The sequence below is a fragment of the Chelonia mydas genome, chromosome 1 (assembly GCF_015237465.2).
Source record: "Chelonia mydas isolate rCheMyd1 chromosome 1, rCheMyd1.pri.v2, whole genome shotgun sequence".
Classification (NCBI taxonomy): domain Eukaryota; kingdom Metazoa; phylum Chordata; order Testudines; family Cheloniidae; genus Chelonia; species Chelonia mydas.
In genome coordinates this window covers 286,155,863-286,175,228 of record NC_057849.1, presented here as the reverse complement: position 1 = coordinate 286,175,228, position 19,366 = coordinate 286,155,863, and the positions used below count along the sequence as shown (strand labels likewise).

The 19,366-nt window shown below is 47.9% G+C and overlaps 1 protein-coding gene across 2 annotated transcripts in view; it reads left to right on the top strand.

Annotated features, from left to right (window-relative positions):
• The first annotated feature begins 7,492 nt into the window (after positions 1-7,492).
• The window catches only part of LEMD3 (LEM domain containing 3), an 82,394-nt gene continuing 70,520 nt past the window's right edge, over positions 7,493-19,366 (top strand). Inside the window, exon 1 of one of the 2 annotated variants that reach the window (XM_043548350.1) lies at positions 7,493-9,129. In XM_043548350.1, the coding sequence (XP_043404285.1) occupies positions 7,623-9,129 (1,507 nt within the window). In that variant the 5' untranslated portion in view covers positions 7,493-7,622. The remainder of the gene's footprint in view (positions 9,130-19,366) is intronic. The other variant, XM_007069730.4, reaches the window with a different exon arrangement.

Below are 19,366 nucleotides of genomic sequence, written 5' to 3'. Positions count from 1 at the left end.
TTTCCCTGGACTAGGGTCCGGCCCTCCATAGCATCGTCTGGGGGCTGGTTAGCAGGGGTCATGTCGGGGGGCAGAGGCGATGGTTCAGGGGCTCGGGGGGGTAAGGGTGAGGCAGCATGGCGGGGGGCGATTCTCCTTGGGGCGGGCCCTCTCCTATGCCCGGTAATATCTTTGCTGCACCCTCCTCCATAGGCTCTGCTGGATTATTAACAGCAAGGGTGGGGCTCCCTCACTCATCTGGGCGTTGTAGGGGAGGTGTCTCTTGGGCCCGGGCAGGAGCAGCGGTGGATCAAGCAAGGGGAGAGGTGGTTTCAGATGTCGGGCGGCCAGGGGCATGTGCAACGACGGAGCCGATGTCCTGCCGGGTCTCGGGTGCCCCTCCCCGCCGGGCCAAGGGGCAGTCTCTTCGGACATGCCCCGCTGATCGGCAGAGGTAGCACCGGGCCTCTCCTGTGGAGTAAAAGACCCAATAGCGGGCTCCCTGATAGGGGACTAGGAAGGACCCTTCGAGCTCCTCTCCGTCACGCACCACCGGCGGCGGTAAAAGCTGCACTTGCCAGCGGCACGAGAGGACGTGACGGAGGGTGGGGTCCTTGCAGCCCAACGGGAGAGGGCTGATGACGGAAACGGGTTTCCCCAGGGTGGAGAGAGCGGGTAACAGGGCGGCACTGGTAGAAAAGGAGGGACGGAGGTCAGGACTAGGCGGATGCCCAGGTCTTCTAGCGGCTCCAGGGGGACAAACACCCCCCCCCCACCACCACCGCCAGGGGCTTCTCCACTGCCTCCTGGGCGGCAGCTTCCGATGCTAAGAAGACGACGACCTTCCCGTACATTTTGGAGGCCGCCACAATAGCCATGGGTCCTACCACCCTCGCCAACGTCTGCACGTATGTCTCCATGTGGGGCGAGGCGGGCACCAGGAGGCATCGGACACCGTGCTTCCTGGTCATGGTGGGAAAGGGGCCCCAGCCACTATTGATGGAGGCGGAGGCGGTGGGCAGGAGAGATGACGAGGCGGCAGACGAGGGGGCTGCCGCCGCCCAGGCATACGTTCTGGGGGCTGAGGAGGGGACACCCACAGAGCTGGCGGAGGAGGCAGCAGGGAAGGACGCCGTGGTCGGTGGCAGGGCTGCAGCAGTGGGGGTGGCCCCTGCCACGGGGGGGCCTGGTGGTTTTGGCGGGGCCCTTCCCCTTCTTCTTGCCCTGGCCTTTCCCGCCAGCTGGGGGGGCTCCCCTAGAGTCTGGGGAGGTGATGGGCATGGCAGCGGCGGAGGTGAGCCCGGTGCCCTCCATTGCTGATGCCCCAGTGGGGGCGGTGGCAGGTGGTTAACAGGAGTTGGGGTCAGGTAAAAAGGGACAAGCTGTGGGGTGGACAATTCGGCGGGGGGGGGGGGCACATGAACCACCGTACGCTTGTACAGAGAGTCCTGTTTGGTTGGCTGGTGCTTCTGGCCCACACGGTGGAATCAGGGCGAGCAGCTGAGTCCAGAGGCAGATGTTAAACAGCCAGCAAAGACGGTGGAGGGGGGCAGTGGTGAAGATAGTAGTGTGGGGGTTGGGAGGACACAGATGGATCGGGGGGCAGCTCTGTGCCACACCTCCTGTGTCCCTACAAATACAGTCAAGGCCTCCCCCCACACGAAAGCACAGTTCGAAAGTTACTCAGTCTTAAGGCCCCCTCCACGGCGATTTGTAGATTCCCTGGGTGGTGTTCCTCCAGTAGACGGCTTTTTCCTTTTCTTTTCCGGGCTTTCTTTGCAGCTGTAGCATTCCAGGGATGCCGGAACAGATGATAAGAGTCTCTCTCGGCCAGATACGGGTCCACAAACAAACAGCAAGCGGCTGGGTCTGGGTCCCTCCACTCCCCGCCTCCGGGGAGCGGGTCAGCAGGCCCCCCCTCTCTCAGGGGGTTTCAGCTGGAGCGGTAGCAGCATCTGAGGGCAGGCGGGGGGAGGGGAGAGTGGCTGACAGCCAACCGGCAGCTGACCAGCACTCAAGCAACAGCAGAGAAACAAAAAAAAAGGGGGGGGACAAGGTGGAAGAGTGTCTGGCCCAGTCAGGGGGGAAGCCGAAAGCAGGGGCAAAAAGCAAGGAAAGCCCAGGCCAGGGGGCAGCAGGAGAGTGCCAGAAGAGAGCCTTATTCCCTGTAGAGGGAAGAAAGTTTGCTCTAAATTAATTAAAGCACCTGAAGCCAATTAAAGCACCTGAAGCCAGTCACATGATAAAAACTCCCTGTTTCAATCAGACAAGAGGAGGAGTTGAAGTAGAGTGGTTTGGTGTTGAAGCAGAGAGCAGTGTGGAGGGAAGCACAGGAGAGTTTGGAGAAGTGCTATGGTAGACTAAGAAGACCAAGACCCTAGGTAAAGGGACACTGGGTTTGTGCAGAGGGAGGGTAGGAAGCCCCACAAGCTGAAGGGCAGGAGAGGGAAGTAGCCCAGGGGAAGGAACTGCTAGTTCTAGTGGTTTACTGCTATCCCTAGGGCTGTGGGCTGGGACCTGGAGTAGAGGGTGGGCCTGGGTCCCTCCCTCTCCACTCCCCTCCTCTAGGACACTCGTGGGGCAGTTAATACCCCAGTTCAGGGGCAAGAAACAGTGCCCTGAACCCCCCCCCCCCCTCGGAAGAAGAGAAAGTGTGAGACCCATCACAGTAGAGCTGGCAATTTGCCATGGGTGCTACAGGCAGTAAAACAATTCAGACTCCAGAACTGGCCAGATGGCAAGAAGCAAGTTCTGCAGGAGGTTACCCTCCTGCTGCCAGCTGAAGCAAGATCAGCGAGTGCAAGATAGGATTTTATTTAAAGGGGACTGAGCAGTAAGCCCAGCAGACTTAAGCACGGACATCATGAGGCTGACACATGCCTCATACCTGGGGATTGAGGCATGCCCAAGAAGAGCCAGGGATTCCTAGGCCAGAAGGGACCATTGTGATCATCTGTGTTGTATCATCCTGTGTAGCACAGGCTATAGAACTTCCCCAAGATAATTCCTAGAGCATATTTTTCAGAAAAACATCCAATGTGGATTTTAAAATTGTCAGTGTTAGCGAATCCACCATGACCCTAGCGGAATTGTTCCAGTGTTAATTACTCTGGGGATTAAATGTGTATTTCCAGTCTGAATTTGTCAAGCTTCAACTTCCAGCCATTGGATCCTGTTGTTATATCGTTCTCTGCTTGATTACAGAGCCTATTAACTATTTTTTTCTCCATGTAGATACTTATAGTCTGTAATCAAGTCACCCCTTAACCTTCTGTTTGTTTAGCTAAGTAGATTAAGTCTGTGAGAGGAATAGAGGAAGCTGCCTGCAGGACCCTTGAGGCCTGGAGCAGACTTGCTAAAAGAGCCAACCAGAGGCACCTGGCGCAGGGAGGGAACCTCAAGCATCTGGTTCCTTGTAAGAGAGCTCTTGTGGAAGAGCTGAGCCTGGGAAGTCTGCAATGGAGTCAGCTGTGAGTAGGACAGTGGCAAGCCAATTCCCAGAGTGGATCTTAAGAACTGGGGGAAAAAAAAACCCACTTGAAGGAACCCTTTTGCTCAACCAGGCTCTCAGGTAAGAGCCATGCCCAGGACAGATATTTGGAACTTTGAGTTTTACTTTTGAGTTGACTTTGTCTGAATTAATGCAGATCCCTAACAAGGGTAGTGACTGGTTTAGTAAGTGTGTGGAATCTGTGTAAAAGGGTCTGGAAAAGGGAGAATCAAGAGCAGGGGGCAATGCAAAGACACTGCTGGTGGTATGGGGGTGCATGGGACAGTCAATTCATTTACAGAATCTATCACTATATTTCTCAGAGGTAGACTATTTGGAGGACACTCAGGCAAGAACTGTGATCAGGAAACTGAAGGCACATTTTGCAAGGTACAGTAGATCTAACATACTATGCTCAGACAATGTGACAGGTTTCAGAGTAGCAGCCGTGTTAGCCTGTATTCGCAAAAAGAAAAGGAGTACTTGTGGCACCTTAGAGACTAACAAATTTATTTGAGTATAAGCTTTCGTAAGCTACAGCATGAAGTGAGCTGTAGCTCATGAGAGCTTATGCTCAAATAAATTTGTTAGTCTCTAAGGTGCCACAAGTACTCCTTTTCTTTCTTCAGACAATGTGCTGTACCCTGCAACAGAATTCAAATAATTCAGTGCCAAATGGGAAGTTGTCTTGTGCTTAAATTCCCTTGGGTATCCACAAAGCAATGGAAAGGCAAAGTCTGCAGTCAAGACAGCCAAGAGGCTGACAGCAAAGGCAAAACAGACATGAAGGGATCCTTACCTGGCAGCTTTGAACCATTGAAATACACCCTCCCAGGGACGAGATTAGGGGTCTCAAACTCAATTTACCTTCGGGCCAGTGCCAATCCTCCAATCCTCCCAGTGGGCCAATAATGTCACTCATGCCACCCAGAACCTGCCCCCCAATACTCCAACCCCCATCTGCCTAAGGCTCTGGGCTGGGGGTGCAGGCTCTGGGAGGGAGTTTGGGGGAAGGAGAGGGTATATGGGGAGAGAGTGGGGGTGAAGGCTCTGGGAGGGAGTCGGGGGTGCAGCGCTTACCTGGGGCTCCAAGGCGGGGCAGGCTAGGGGGGCCTCCGCGTGCTGCTGCTGCCACCAGGCACTGCCCCTGCAGCTTCCCATTGGCTGCAGGGGCGCTTGGCGTGGGGGCAGTGTGCAAAGGCCCAGCCCTGCCCCGTGCCGGGGCACAAGGAGGAGCCAGCAGCCACTGGAGTGAGCAGGCAGATGCTGCTGAGCTCCGCTGAGCTCCACTGCGCTGCCAGGGCCCCTGGGGTGGAGCGCCCGGGGGCAGCAGGTGGGGCCAAGGGAGAGACCCGGCCCCAAAACTGCTGGAGCCCCGCGGGCCACGCTGGGGAGGTTCACGGGCCGCAGATGGCCCGTGAGTGGGGAGTTTGAGACCCCTGGACTAGACAGTAGCCCAGCACAATGACTGATGGACTGGAGAACCAAGATTCTGCTTCCTAAGAGGGGCAGTGTGTTTCAGTCCAGCAGAGGAATGATGAACACTACACAGAAGCAGTTAAGAGAATGCCAAGCTAAGCAGGGAGCCCTTTACAACAAAGGAGCAAAGACTTGAGGCTACTTTGCACAGGGGAGCAGATCTGGCTTAACAATTAAATAGCCACCTAAAGAAATGGGAAAAGCAAACAATTGAAAATTCAGTGGGACACAGGTCATATGAAGTAGTTACAGTCTCAGGTCAGTGGTGGAGATTAAATCAAATACAACTGTATAATAGCAGCAGAGAGCTGGCACGCTTGGACAAACAGGGCCAAGCCCAGGACCAAGAGGACACAGAGCCTTGACTAAAACAAATTTGTTAAATTCACAAAATGTGCTGATTGAGCAGAATCTGCATTTTTCAGAGGAAAAAGAATTGTGTGAAAAATGTTGTCCAGCTCTACCACCCATAACAACAAAAATTGTTTAAAGATGTAACAATCGGCATGGAACTTGAAGAGAGGAGCACAGGGTGCAGGAGGGAAGAGTCTGGAGTCACCACGTTGTTCCTGGTGGGAGGAGAAATTGGTGATGGAGTCAGGTATTTTCTTTTATGCAATTTTCTTTCTTTACAAAGAACAACATGAGTGAGTTTCCTTGCTCATAGAATCCAGCCTCTTTAGGTATATCTACACTACAATAAAACAGCCACAACTGTCTTATGTCAGCTGACTTGGGCTCAATTCCAAAACTGGACATGTACACTGCAATTTTATAGCCCCACAGCCTGACCCCCAAGAGCCTGAATCAACTGACATAGGCCAGTGATGGGTGTTCTATTGCTGTGTAGACAAACCCTTTCAGACCACACCTAGCCCAAAACCTCTCTCTAGGCTTCTTCCAGGGCCAACACACAGTACTTTGTTCAGGGGACATACAGACTTACATCTGCCTGTTTTAGGCAGTGTTCTTTGTTGGGTTTGGCCCCCTATTGTTTCTTTCATTTAACCTGAATGAAAAGCAGCTGTTAACGTCACCAGCTTCAGTGTGGTTTAACTCAACATATATCAGTATTAAACTGACATTAGCCAAAAGTGCAGTGCAATGCCCAATTACAGGCCCTAGTGATCTCTGAGGAACTGACGACTACTGGGCTGGCCAGGGCTATTAGTAGCCTGAGACAAGTACTGAGCTTGCAGCACTCCTGTTCCTCTTTACTGCATTTCAGACTGTAGCGAAGGGAAATGTTATTGAGGGTGGTCCTCATTCCATAGGTGCAGCAACTAGGGGTGCAGGGGGTGTGGCAGCACCCCCAGCTTGAAGTGGTTTCCATTATATCCAGGGTTTACAGTTTGATTCAATGGCTCTCAGCACCCCCACTACACAAATGGTTCCAGCGCCGCTGCCTCATTCAGCAGGAATAGGGACAGAATGTTGGAAACAGAAGTTCCTGTGGCAGTTGCAAATGACAAGTGGCAATTCCTGGCTACTGCTGTAGATAAAGATAATACCTAACATTTACACAGTGCTTTTCAGTCGTAGAAGAGCTATTTGAAAGGGCTCTTCCTGAAAGAGCAATAGGGCTGATTTTTCTGCTCCAGGTGAGCTCTACTTAGTAAGGAATGGAAAGAGAGGCAAAAGTGATTAATCATCCTCACCATTCTAAAAGGCCTTCTAAGCACCTGCATAGTCTGGCCCTGCCTCCAGTATAAGTTGAACAGCCTCAGAGCTAATAGTCTTCTGTGTTGAAATGAGCCTACAGGGGTGGGTACAGATTCTGAGGACAGCTCCCTATTGCCATGCCCTCTGCCTCAGCCCTAGTCTACACACAAAATTTAGATCAACCTAGATCCGTCACTGAGGGGTGTGAAAAATTCATAACCTCGAGGTCTGGACCATAATTAAAGTAGCCAAGCCTGCAGTGTAGACATGACTAGGTCGAGGAAAGGCTTGTGGAAGCAAATTGCCTACACTGACTGTACCCTCCCCCCCCCCCATCTTGATAGCATATCTTATCCACACCTATTTCAGACCTGTTCTGCTGCAGCTTTAATGGAGCAATTGGTACTAAACCTAAGCTTGCCTCATTCTTGTATCCATGGCTCCATTTTCATGCATGTGGCAGAGGGGATGACTTTATATGTCCACCATTTACCCCATGCCACTTCACGCAGATTTTTGGCTGCAGGAAGGGGACCCAACTTTGCTGGGTGGAGCCCAGCCTCCTACACCATTCCCACCAGCCGCCTTCCTGGGACGCCAGAGAATGGCAGCAATCAGCGCACCCTGCGCTACCTAGTAGCTCTCACGGCTCCGTCCCCTCCGGCGCCGCCCCGCTTGGCGCATTGCAACGCGTTCTTCTCGCCGGGGAGGGCCGCGCTGCTCGCAGACGGGCGTGCACGTGGGTGTCGTTCAGCCCCCCTGTGCCCAGCACCAGCGTAAGGCCGTGGAGCGCAGCGCAGGCCATGCTCACGCAGAAGGGTAAGCTCGGCCCCCGGGGGAAGCGTCCCCTCCCTCTCCAGTCTGGCTGGCGTCTCCGGCGGGGGGGGGAGGCGCTTCCAGGGTGACAGACGGGTCTAGGCCACAGTCTAGTGCGCACGCGTCAGTTCCGGCGGGGACGGGAGAGCGGCGCGGCGCGTGGGTAGGCAACGCCGCGGCGGCGGGGCAGAGGAACATGGCGGCGGCCGCGCAGCTCACGGACGAGGAGCTGTTCTCGGAGCTTAGGCGCTTCGGCTTCTCCCCGGGGCCGGTCACCGAGAGCACTCGGCCCGTCTACCTGAAGAAGCTGAAGAAACTGCGGGAGGACGAGCGGGCCGGAGCCCGCGGCGGCGCCAACAAGACCCGGAACAGCAACAACAATAACACGGGGGCCGCGGCAGCGCCGGGCGGCGGCGGCAGAGCGGCCCCGGGCATGGGGGCCCGGCCGGCCAGCCCCGGCCAGCCCTCCTTGCCGGGCGGCGCAGGCGGGGGCGGCCGGAGCCGCGCAGCACCCCCTGTCGGGGGCGGCAAAGTGCTGCTGGGCTTCAGCTCGGACGAGTCGGATGTGGAGGCCAGTCCCAGGAGCCAGGCCGGCGCCGGGGGCGGCGGCGGCGGCAGCAGCCGGAGGGAGCGGGCGTCACCCCCAGTCCGCGGCTTGAGGCCCGCAGCCTCCCATGGAGCCTGCAGCGAGAGGAACAGTTCCCCCCCGGAGGCGGCTAGGAGGAAGCCCAGTGCCTGGTGGGGGGCGGTGGCCAGGAGACCGACGGCCACGGCGGGGGCTCAGACTCAGGGCATGCGGGAGCCCGGGGAAGGGGAGGAGGAAGAGGACGAGGAGGAGCGGCAGTGGAAGAACCGGACTGTGAATGGTAACAGGCACCCCTCCCTTGGTAGCAGGGCCGAGTATTCCGACTCGGAAGAGGAGGGGGAGAGAGCCAAGCAGCAGGTATTGAAGGAGGAGACTGCAGCCCGCCAGCACCGGGCCAGACGGAGCCTGAGCAAATCTGCTGCCCCATTCACGGCCAGCAAATGTGCTGCAGCCGGCGCTGGCATGATGGAGACGGGCCAGCAAAGGGCTGGAGGAGGCGGCGGTGCTGGTGTAATCGCAATGAATGACAGGGCGGAGGCGGCTGCTGCTGGAAGTCTAGACAGGGGCAGAAATCAGGAGGAGGAGGAGGCAGCGGTGACGAGGGGGGGAGATTGTGAAAACTTGGACACCAGCCCTTCCATCCCCAGATACCGGAGCACTTCCTCCAAGAATTCCCCTCCACTCTTGGTACTGCCGCAGCCCACAGACATGGACAGCAGCAAAATCAGTGACCCTCTGGGCACTGTTAGGAAAGCAGCCAATAATCATGTTCTCAGCGGTGCTACTGGTGGCTTTAATATTGAACCCAGGATTTATTCAGCTACTAACAGCCTCTCTCTGGGTGCTGCAACCCCTTCTTCCCTTAGAATCAATCACTCCAACCACACGGGCTCTAATCACACCTACCTGAAAAACACCTATAAGCAAAAGCTTTCTGAGCCTGAGGAGGAGCTTCTCCAACAGTTCAAGAGAGAGGAGGTATCCACCACTGGAGGCTTCAGTGCACATTACCTGTCCATGTTTCTCTTAACTGCTGCATGCTTGTTTTTTCTGATACTGGGACTCATGTACGTGAGAATGAGAGGTTCGGGAGTAGCCGAGCGTGGGGAAGTCAACAGTAAGTATTAGGTCAATGGTAAGAGGGGCCTCTTACTGTAATGAGGCATACACTTACTCAATGCTATTTTGCACTCTAACACTTTCCACTTCAGGGTCTTGACAGCATAATCTTCCCAATGCATCTATAGTATAGGTAAGTAGTGTTCCCACTTACTGATGTATAAAATTGAGGCACAGAAGGATGAATTGCTCGAGGTGTCCCATGAGTCTGTTTGACAACTCTGTAGAACCTGACTCGATCTCCTGTTCTAACCTGTTGACACCTATCTATCTAGCATGATTTTTCTGTTTCACTAAGCACTTTGATATTTGTTTTATGTATTGGTATGATCTCAGTAAGATTCATCTGCATTCGGATGTCTTTGGGCCAAACAGGGCTGGAATTCACCTGTAGCTGCCAAATGGTAAAGCAGATTAAGTTTTAATACATAAGTGAAGCTGTGCAATCAATAAAGCATAACCCAGGTTTGGATGATATTTTCACAAATCAGGTTATACTGCAAAAGGTTTGGTTTTGCTCTAGGACAGTGGTTCTCAGGCCTGCCAAGGGAGGTGCAGGAATGTGTTAAGGGAGGTGTGAGCTGTGTGCTTTGTTTTGAAGAGCTCTGGCTGTTAAACCTGGGATGCTGGGGCTCCTGCAGAAGGGCCATGAACACCAGGGAGGTAGGGATAAAAGGTACAGCCACAGCTCCGCTGCCCTGGGGCTGACAGCTGCTGCACTGCCACATAGGCTCACATTCCTCTGCCCCTTGCCCTCACCAGGAGGTGGCTCAGGATCTCATCTCATTTCCTCCCCACCCCCCACAGTCCCTCACCTGGAGGTGGCAGACTCCAGCTGTTAGCCCTGGGGTGGCAGCAGTGGTACAAAGGTAAGGGTGGCAGTGGGGCGCTACGTCTTCTGTGAAAAGTGATATTGACAAATATAATTTTTTTCCCCACATTTCCACCTCTACTTTTGTGCTGCTGCTGGCATGGCGCTGCTTTCAGAGCTGGGTGCCTGTGTGTGTGGGGCGGGGTAAACAATTACAGAGGGGTACTGATCAAATAAGTTTGAGAACCACTGCTCTAGATTGATGTGATGCACTGCTTTCTAGCAGTGATCTTAATCTAAATTTGTTAAGATTGACTATCCTGTATAAAATAAAGGTTGAGGCCTTAGTTTGAGCATCATAGCAGTCTTTTAAATCTTCACATAGAACCTGTTTGGACTTCTTAAATATGTGAAAGTAACTTTTAAAAATGACTTAAAATGAATTTAGAAACTGCCATTCTGTAACCACAAAACACATTTCCATTTTTGTATCTATCATCTCAGGGTGGTGAATCATGCTAATTCAACTCTTGGCCTCCCTGAAATGGGCATCAAAACTGTCTATTAACTGTAGTGGTATTTTTTTATCTAGACAGCTGTTCATTAGAAATTAAAAAGATGACAGAATCTTGTCTTAAAGAGAGTGAGCAACAGTTAGATGGTAATGTGTAGTCTGGTCTTGGAACAGTGACTGAGATGAAAAGCTGCATATATCTTTAGTTGAAGTAAGTGTGTAACATGCAAAATAAACAGATGGAGGTGCAGTCACTGCCATAAATTACTTGCAGACTAGATAGACAAACTAATTCAAGACACAAATACAATAGATGTAGGTAGATGAATATATTGGAATATAGCAAATGTGTATTTCCTTGTGTGTGCAGTGCCCTAGCACAATGGGGCCCTAATTCCTGATTGACGCCTCTAGGTGCTACTGCAATACAAACTATTAATGTATCCCTGGAACCTACTGGGTCTCTTGCAACAGCATATAGTTGTCTGATACATTTTGAATCTTTCTGCTATTCTGGGAATGGGAAAGAATCCCCCCTCCTCCCCCCCTCTCTGAACACTATCCTTTTGCCTGTGGAAAGGGATGTAGCAGTTACTGTGCCATTTTTGTGGTCTGCCGCTGACAGTAGCCTTCTCAAGCAGTAGCAGAGTAATAGGTATGTAATTGTCAGTTTTATTGCTACCCACGTGGCTCAGAAGAGCTGCAGTGAAACTGGGCAGTCTTCTGCTCTTTGGGAAAGCTGTGAACATAAGGCAAAACACTGGAGTAGACTGAATACTCAGGAAGATATTCCTGTAATGTATAACCACAAGGGCTAGAAACTTGCCTCTTTTTATTAAGTGGTACTGGGCATCACAACTCCCAGTGAAGTTTTTAATAAAAGACGAAAGTATTAAATTCTGAAGATTTTGATGGGCAAGTTTTCCACTGGTGAACAGTCAGATGGATTTTATAAGCCCTCCTGAAGACTAAGGTCTAGTCTAGAAAGTTAGGTGGACATAGCTACATTAATCAGAGGTGTGCTGTAACTGTGCCAACCTAACCCCTAGTGTAGACGCAGCTAGGTCCATAGAAAATTTTCATGGATGTAGCTACTGTTGCTTGGGAGGGTGATGGTCCTCCATGAATGGGGAGAAGGGGTGGGGGGAACCTTTTAATCAGTGTAGGCTGTGGCTACATTACAGACTTATGCTGGCTTAGCTATGGTGACCTAGCTATACCTGTATAGTCTCCGGAGTGTGGATATTCCATAAGCTGGATTTCTCAGTCACTGTACAAAAAGTACTTTGTATGTAAATGTATCTTGAACTCTTTGTATTTGGAAGAAAGCTACTTCTCTTTTGAATCAGAGTTTAGAGCAGTGGTGTCATAAGAACGTAAGAATGGCCATACTGGGTCAGACCAAAGGTCCATCTAGCCCAGTATCCTGTCTTCCGACAGTGGCCAGGGTCAGGTGCCCCAGGGGGATTGAACAGGTAATCATCAAGTGATCCATTCCCTGTTGCTCATTTCCAGCTTCTGGCAGACAGAGGCTACGGATGCCATTGATGGACCTATCCTGCAGATTTATGTTCAGCCTTCACACTGAGCAAATATGTAAAAAAAGGTAAAGGGGTCACAATCAATGCTTGGTCCTGTTCTGCTTCCTTTCCATTGTCTAGGTGGTAGAAAGGCAGCAGAAACCACCTGTATGTTCCCTGCTGGAGACTTCTCTGATGAGCGGGAGCCTCTAGAGGGCTATAAATAGAGGCTGTGCGGATACAAAATTTGTATCCACAAAAATGATCTGTGGATATCTGTAGATTTGCAGAGCTTCAGATGTAAAATTTGGATCCCCATCCATCTGCAATCGGCAAAAATGGTCCATGGATATCTGCATCTGCAGATATAAAGTGGACATCTGCAGATTTGCAGGGTTCTAACTACTAGCCAATAGGTGGGCTATTAATTGATTAGTCGGTTTGGTACGGCAGCCCCCATTTTTTCATTCTACCCCTCTCTCTCTCTCTCATCTTCCTACTGTATTTTCCACTGCATGCACCTGATGAAGTGGATTTAGCCCATGAAAACTTATGCCCAAATAAATTTGTTAGTCTCTAAGGTGCCACAAATACTCCTCATTCTTTTTGCTGTTACAGACTAACACGGCTGCCACTCTGAAACTTTTTCTGTTGAGTGTAAGACATGGTAAGAGGTGGCTAGTCTTTTTTTTAAACCCCATTCAACACTTCGATTAGAAAAGTGGCAAGCACTAACTCTTTCATGAAGTAAGTGACTTGTAAACGTCAGTGCATACGTTCTCATTTCCTGTAAGTTGTGTGCACATTAAATTAGTCTCTAGCATATGACCGGGCATTGAGTGATTGAAGTTCAGTCACTATCTGACTGTTATCTTTCAGTTCTAATTTTTTCAAAAAGCCTTAACAGCTTTCTTTTCCTACCCCAAACTATTTAAAAAAAAAAAAAATTTATTTGGAATATTCCATAAACTTGTAAACTACATTTCAGCTTATGTCTGTCACTTTGCACCAGAATTACAGTGTAAAGAAATGTTATTTTAAATATTATTTTTAATCTCTCCCTCGAAACTGGCCCTACCTCTTCTCATAGTTCACCATCACTGTGTCAAGAAACACTCCTGTTGCGAAGCACAGCAATAAGAGGGTTTAATTTCAGACTGGAGCATTTTTGGCATAACTTTTTTTTTTTTTTTTTTTTTTTTGCTTGTATTCAGTTGTTTCCCACAACTGGGAATCCTCAAGGAATGAGTAAAGTGCTGTGTGGTTTATACCTTAAAAACTCAAAAATTCACTTTTTACAATGCATACACATCTTTCACTTACATAAAAGTTTTTGTTTCTTAGCCTCAGTAAAATCTAACTCACTGCAAAATATGTAAGCCAGTAAAGGTGAAATCCATTTTTTGCTGAACTGTATAAAACTTTTAGCCCATGACAGCGTTTACTCTTTGGACCCAGTGGGATGTTAGTGATCAAGCTAAAAGAAAAGGAGTACTTGTGGCACCTTAGAGACTAACCAATTTATTTGAGCATGAGCTTTCGTGAGCTACAGCTCACTTCATCGGATGAAGGCTCATGCTCAAATAAATTGGTTAGTCTCTAAGGTGCCACAAGTACTCCTTTTCTTTTTGCGAATACAGAGTTACTCTGAAAAGTGATCAAGCTGTGATACTGTGAATACAGATAGCTGTTAAGTGTCTCTGCATGATCCGCCAAGCACTTCGAGTGACTGCTCATCTTGAGTTAACTTCTTGTGTTTTTTCACAGTAAAAGAATGGGAAATTCAGATAAGGATTCTAGAGATGTTACCTCCACTCCAGCAAATAAGTCTTGAGTGCATAGTAAGGTTTCTATTGGGAAAATAAGAGTATTGTATAGTGCAAAGTGAAATTGTTAAACTGGTTCAATACATGTTGGGAAATAACCTTTCTGGCACATCACTCTAAAAGCAGTGAGGACAAGAGATCTTAAAGGAAAAGTAGTATATGTTTGGAGACTTTATATGGTAGGTTGTATATAAGGGAGACAAGGTGTGTCCAACTTCTGTTGTTGGGAGACAGGCTTTCAAGCTTACATGTAGCTGTTCTTGTCCCAAAGAAGAGCTCTGTGTAAGCCCAAAAGCTTGTTTCTTACCAAAAGAAGTTGGTCCAATAAAATAAACTATTATACCCCCCTTGTCTCTATAACAGCTTGGGACCAACACAGCTACAACACTATATACATTCTATATGCAGTCAGTACTTTGTGTAGTTTGTTTCACAAGTGGCAGAGAAGAAGATATGTGATGCGGACAAACTCATTAGAAATTCTGGAGACTCAGTGGTCTAGCTCCTTGTTGGGGTCATTGACTTGTTTAGAGGTAGTCTAAAGTTATGAATCAAAGAACTGGAAAGCAGAGCTAAGAATGAATGTCTTCATACTGGGGCCATGTTTTGGGTCTGTTGACCAGGAACCTGAATCCTTGATTAAACACTCCAGGTTTGTGGCCATTTTGGAACTCTTGGGAGCAAACTGGATTTTTAAGAGGTAGAGTGCAGTGCTACTTATTGGTGGAGAACAGGGCCGTGAAGGAACTTGGTTACAGTAAATTCCTTTCACTAATCACCATCTATAAGCTCATTTTGTTATCTGAAAATAATGCTATTATCTTTTGCTTTGTACATGACTACTTTCTACCATGAGATGATTTTGAAACTGGAGCTACCTGGCGATTTAAGTCTGAATGCAGTGCTTACAGTAATAAAAACTAATTGTTGTTGGTTAACAAAATGTGTGTGGTGTAAGCAAACAAAGATCCAGTATTGAATTGGAAAATGAACACATAGGCCTAAAGAGGATGAAATTCTTTTGACCCCTTACGCTATTTAACACTTCTTATCCGTGACCTGGAAGAAAACAAAATCGTCACTGATTGCACTTGACCCCAAAATTCTGGGAGCAGTAAATAATGAAGAGAACAGCTCAACAGGTGACCAATTCCAAGCAATCTGGATTGCTTGGTAAGCTGGGCACTAGCAAACAATATGCATTTTAATATGGCTAAACGTATACATCGAGGAAAAAATGTAGGCCATATTTACAGGGTGGGGGACTCTATCCTAGGTAGCAATGACTCTGAAAAAGATTTGGGGGTCATGGTGCGACTCTGTTGCCAAAATAGCTAATGCAATCCTGGGATGCATAAACGGAAATCTTGAGCAGAAGCAGAGAGGTTATTTTACCTCTATATTTGGCACTGGTGTGTCCGCTGTTGGAATACAGTGGGCAAGTCTATGCTACAGAATTAAGTCGACCTAAGTTATGTGGCTGTATAGCCACCGCAGTAATTAAATAGGTTTTACATGTCCACACTACACTCCTTGTGTTGGAGGTGCGCATCCTCACCAGGAACACTTGGACTGATTTAACTGTCAGTTTGGGGCGTTGTGGGACAATTTCTGAAAGGCAGCAACAGTGGATGTATAGGTGGCGTGTGACTCTTGTGTTTGGGGTGGCTGTGCTTGAGCGCTGGAAGCTCCCTAGAAGCGTGGGGGAGGCACTGGTGCCCGGACTGTGGCCCCACTCCTTGCTCCCCCATAGGCTCCGACTGCACTCCATACTGAAGCATTGCCCCAGCTCTGCCTTTTCTCCCGTGCCTCTCCTCCCCTGAGGCCCCCCTGCTCGCACTTCACCCCCTCCTCAGGAGAGGAGCGGTCGGGGGGGAAGAGGTGGAGCGGGGGTGGGGAAGGGAAGAGGCGGAGCGGGGGCAAGGCCTTGGGGGGAAGAAGTGGAGTAGTAGATGGGGCCTCAGGGAGTGGCCACTGTCTGCGTGCTGGTGGCTCCCCCACTTCTTGGGAGCTTCCAGCGGTGGCGCTTCAAAGGTGGTGGGCTGGCATGCCTCCAAAGGGAAGTGCACTGCATCTGGCATTTCTTGCCCATTTGGGAAGGTTTAGCTTCCCATACCTGCTGCTCGTGAGTGGATGTAAGCAACACAGTGTCTACACTGACACTGTATCGACGTAATTACATCGGCCTAAGCGCTGTGCCTCTCGTGGCGATGGAGTTAAATCGGTGTAGTGGGTGAGTTACATTGGTGGAAGCTATCTTTTAGTGAAGACGCTTACAGAGTTGGGTCGACGTAAGCTGACTTACATTGACCTAATTCTGTAATGTACACCAGGGCTGTGTCAACTTCTGATGCCCCTGATTCAGAAAGGATGTTGATAAATTGGAGAGGGTTCAGAGAAGATAAAGAATGATAAAGAATTAGAAAACATGCCTTATGGTCTTAGTGATTGATTCAAGGACTTAATGTGTTTAGCTTAACTGAGAGAAGGTTAAGGGGTGACTTGATTCCAGTCTATAAGTATCTATATAGGGAATGTTCAGATATTTGGGCTCCTCAGTCTAGCAAAGAAAGGTATAACACTCTCCAATTTACCATGGGTTATGGTGATCATTTTAAAATCAGGTTTCAGAGTAGCAGCCGTGTTAGTCTGTATCTGCAAAAAGAAAAGGAGGACTTGTGGCACCTTACAGACTAAATAAATAAACTAAATATATTTGTTAGTCTCTAAGGTGCCACAAGTCCTACTTTTATTTTTAAATCAAGATTTTAAAAAAAGATATGTTCTGGGAATTATTTTGGGGAAATTATATGACCTGTTTTACAGGAGGTCAGACTAATCATCACAATGGTCTCTTCTGGCCTTGAAATCTAAAATATAAAAGAAAAAGCTTTAAAAAATATTTTTAGAAAAATTAGACAAGCTGTTTTGAATGAGATGCAGAATTAAGAGGCTGTACCAGTTTGAGGTATTTTTGCTTGGAATACAAATAATGTTTTATGCCCTGATAGACTAATAAGAGACCGCTTTCTTCTAAAAGATGATATTCTGTCATTCTTCAAGTTGTAAATTAACGAGGTTATTCAGGGTTGTACGTATGGGTGTACTTACAAATTTAAGAAATATGGGAACTGGCGGTGGATCTACCATGGCAGTCTTCTGTCTTTGCCATGGTATTTTGCACCTGGATTCTTGTGTAAGCACAAAGAATGCAGGTGCAAAATACCGTGCTTTTAGAAGGAGTTACAAATTTTAAAATACTGCTTGTGGTACTTCAGTTATATGTGAAAATTACCTAATAACTGGGATAGAAGTAAGGGTTTATTCCATAATAAACTGCACACTTTAAGAAAAGTGTACTCCTTTAATTACTGAATGCTTTCTTTTACATTTCAGAGTAACAGCCGTGTTAGTCTGTATTCGTAAAAAGAAAAGGAGTACTTGTGGCACCTTAGAGACTAACCAGTTTATTTGAGCATGAGCTTTCGTGAGCTACAGCTCACTTCATCGGATGCATAGCATATCGTGGAAACTGCAGAAGACATTATATACACACATACTGTATATAATGTCTTCTGCAGTTTCCACGATATGCTATGCATCCGATGAAGTGAGCTGTAGCTCACGAAAGCTCATGCTCAAATAAACTGGTTAGTCTCTAAGGTGCCACAAGTACTCCTTTTCTTCTTTTACATTGATTATTTAGTTTAGCAAAATCTAGGACATTCTTCACATTTCAGTTGCAAGTTCCCTTTTAACCAAAAACCTGTTGGGCAGGTGGAAATTAAGAGGAACTGAAAGGATAGTGTCCTGTTGTTCATAATGTACAAATGAGTAACTCTCCTAAAAAAAACAAACCTTAGAAGATTAAAACTGACAAGTTTCTCCTTGGCTTGGCAAGCTGTTCAGTTGACTGCCTATTTGTCCATGGGCAGGTATTGTCAAATATTCTAGTGAACATATCTTGATGTAGTCTGCAGGTTTTTATTATTGCATCATGATGCCATGTGTTATCAAGTCTACTTAAATGTCTTGATCACTCATTTGGCATTAGCATGTAGCAAACTTTTGGGGGGAAAATGTGTACTGCTTGAGAGTTGAGCATCTTGATTGGCTGGACTCTTCTAGAACAAATGTGTGTACATCTTTATTTGAATACCAGACCATCAATAGACCTGACAGTTCACAAAGCATATTAATCAAGTTTTAGAAGACTTGCTCCCTGCCCTGAAAGAGCCTGCAGTCTAAACTGACTACGCAAACATACATAAAGAACTCAGAAGGGATAGGGGAGGGAGAGGAAGGTTCTGTCATTAAATTTCCCCCAACATACAGAGAAAAGGTGCACACAATCAAGCTGACTGAAGTTAGCCTGCATATTTTCATTTAAAAACTACTTTTATAGTTGCAGTGTGTTTTATTTCTGTTTAATTTCATTTCTCTTTTTTGTAACTGTCCAGTCTTGAATAATATTCACATTTAAATGTTAACCTAACACTTCTAGAAAGGTAATTCGTTCATATTGTAGAACATCATTTAACTTCTGCATTATTCTGAGTTAAAAATAAGCCTAACTTTAAAAAATTACTTAGATATATACTTAAGGCTATGCCTACTGCAGACCATGAAGTCTTACTTTTTTGTTACTTTTGTTGCAGCTAATAAATTAGTGCTCTTAAATATATGATCAATCTTTTGACCATTCAAATAATGTCAAATACCAACCCTAGTCCTTCACCAGCGTTCTTCAGTTCTAAGCATGTAAGCATAATCACAAATGCTGAGATGTCTTTTTTCCCTAATTTAACAAGTCCATTCTACAACAACCCATTGAAGTTTTTTGAAAAGGAAAAAACCAAAAGGTATTGCCACAATTTTTATTTGTATTGTGGTGTGCCTAGGGGTGGGCAGTAAGAACAATAGGGCTCTGTTGTTCTAGGCACTGTACATGCAATATTAAGACCGCTCCTGCCCCAATGCATACAGTCTAGCTATGACAAGAATACAATCGGGGTCTGGGGTCAGAGGAAAAGGATGGTACAACTCAGACTAGAGGAGCACAAGGAAGTGGTGAGACTCATTACACCGATAGCAGTGGACAGTGGTCCCAGCACACTAGTGGTTTAACTGCTTTCAAGTGTTTTTAGGTATTACAATAGAGGTGAATTTTAAGGAAGTATGTGAAGAACGACAGTGTAGGGGCTTTGTCGATTTTTTGCGGAGAGCTCCTTCTATGCATAACATGCATGTGAAGGTGTTGAAGGGGAAAACAGGACTAAAAGGCAATTAAGGGTGGCAGCTTTGGTGGAGTAGAGTCATTGGGATTGAAGGTTTGAAAATGTGTGATCTAAAACCGGGAAACTTGTGCTATGAAGGCTTTAAAAATGAAGACCAGTAGCTTTTATTTTTGCAATGGAAAAAGGGTCGTCAGAGGGGTGTGACGAAAGGGGATGATGTGGTTGGAATCGGGGATGTCGCTTGCTGTGGGGCAAGGTGAGCAATTGCCCCCAATGTGTTGGTTCCTCCCTCCCACCCAAGTTTTTCTGAAATGATGCACCTGGTTG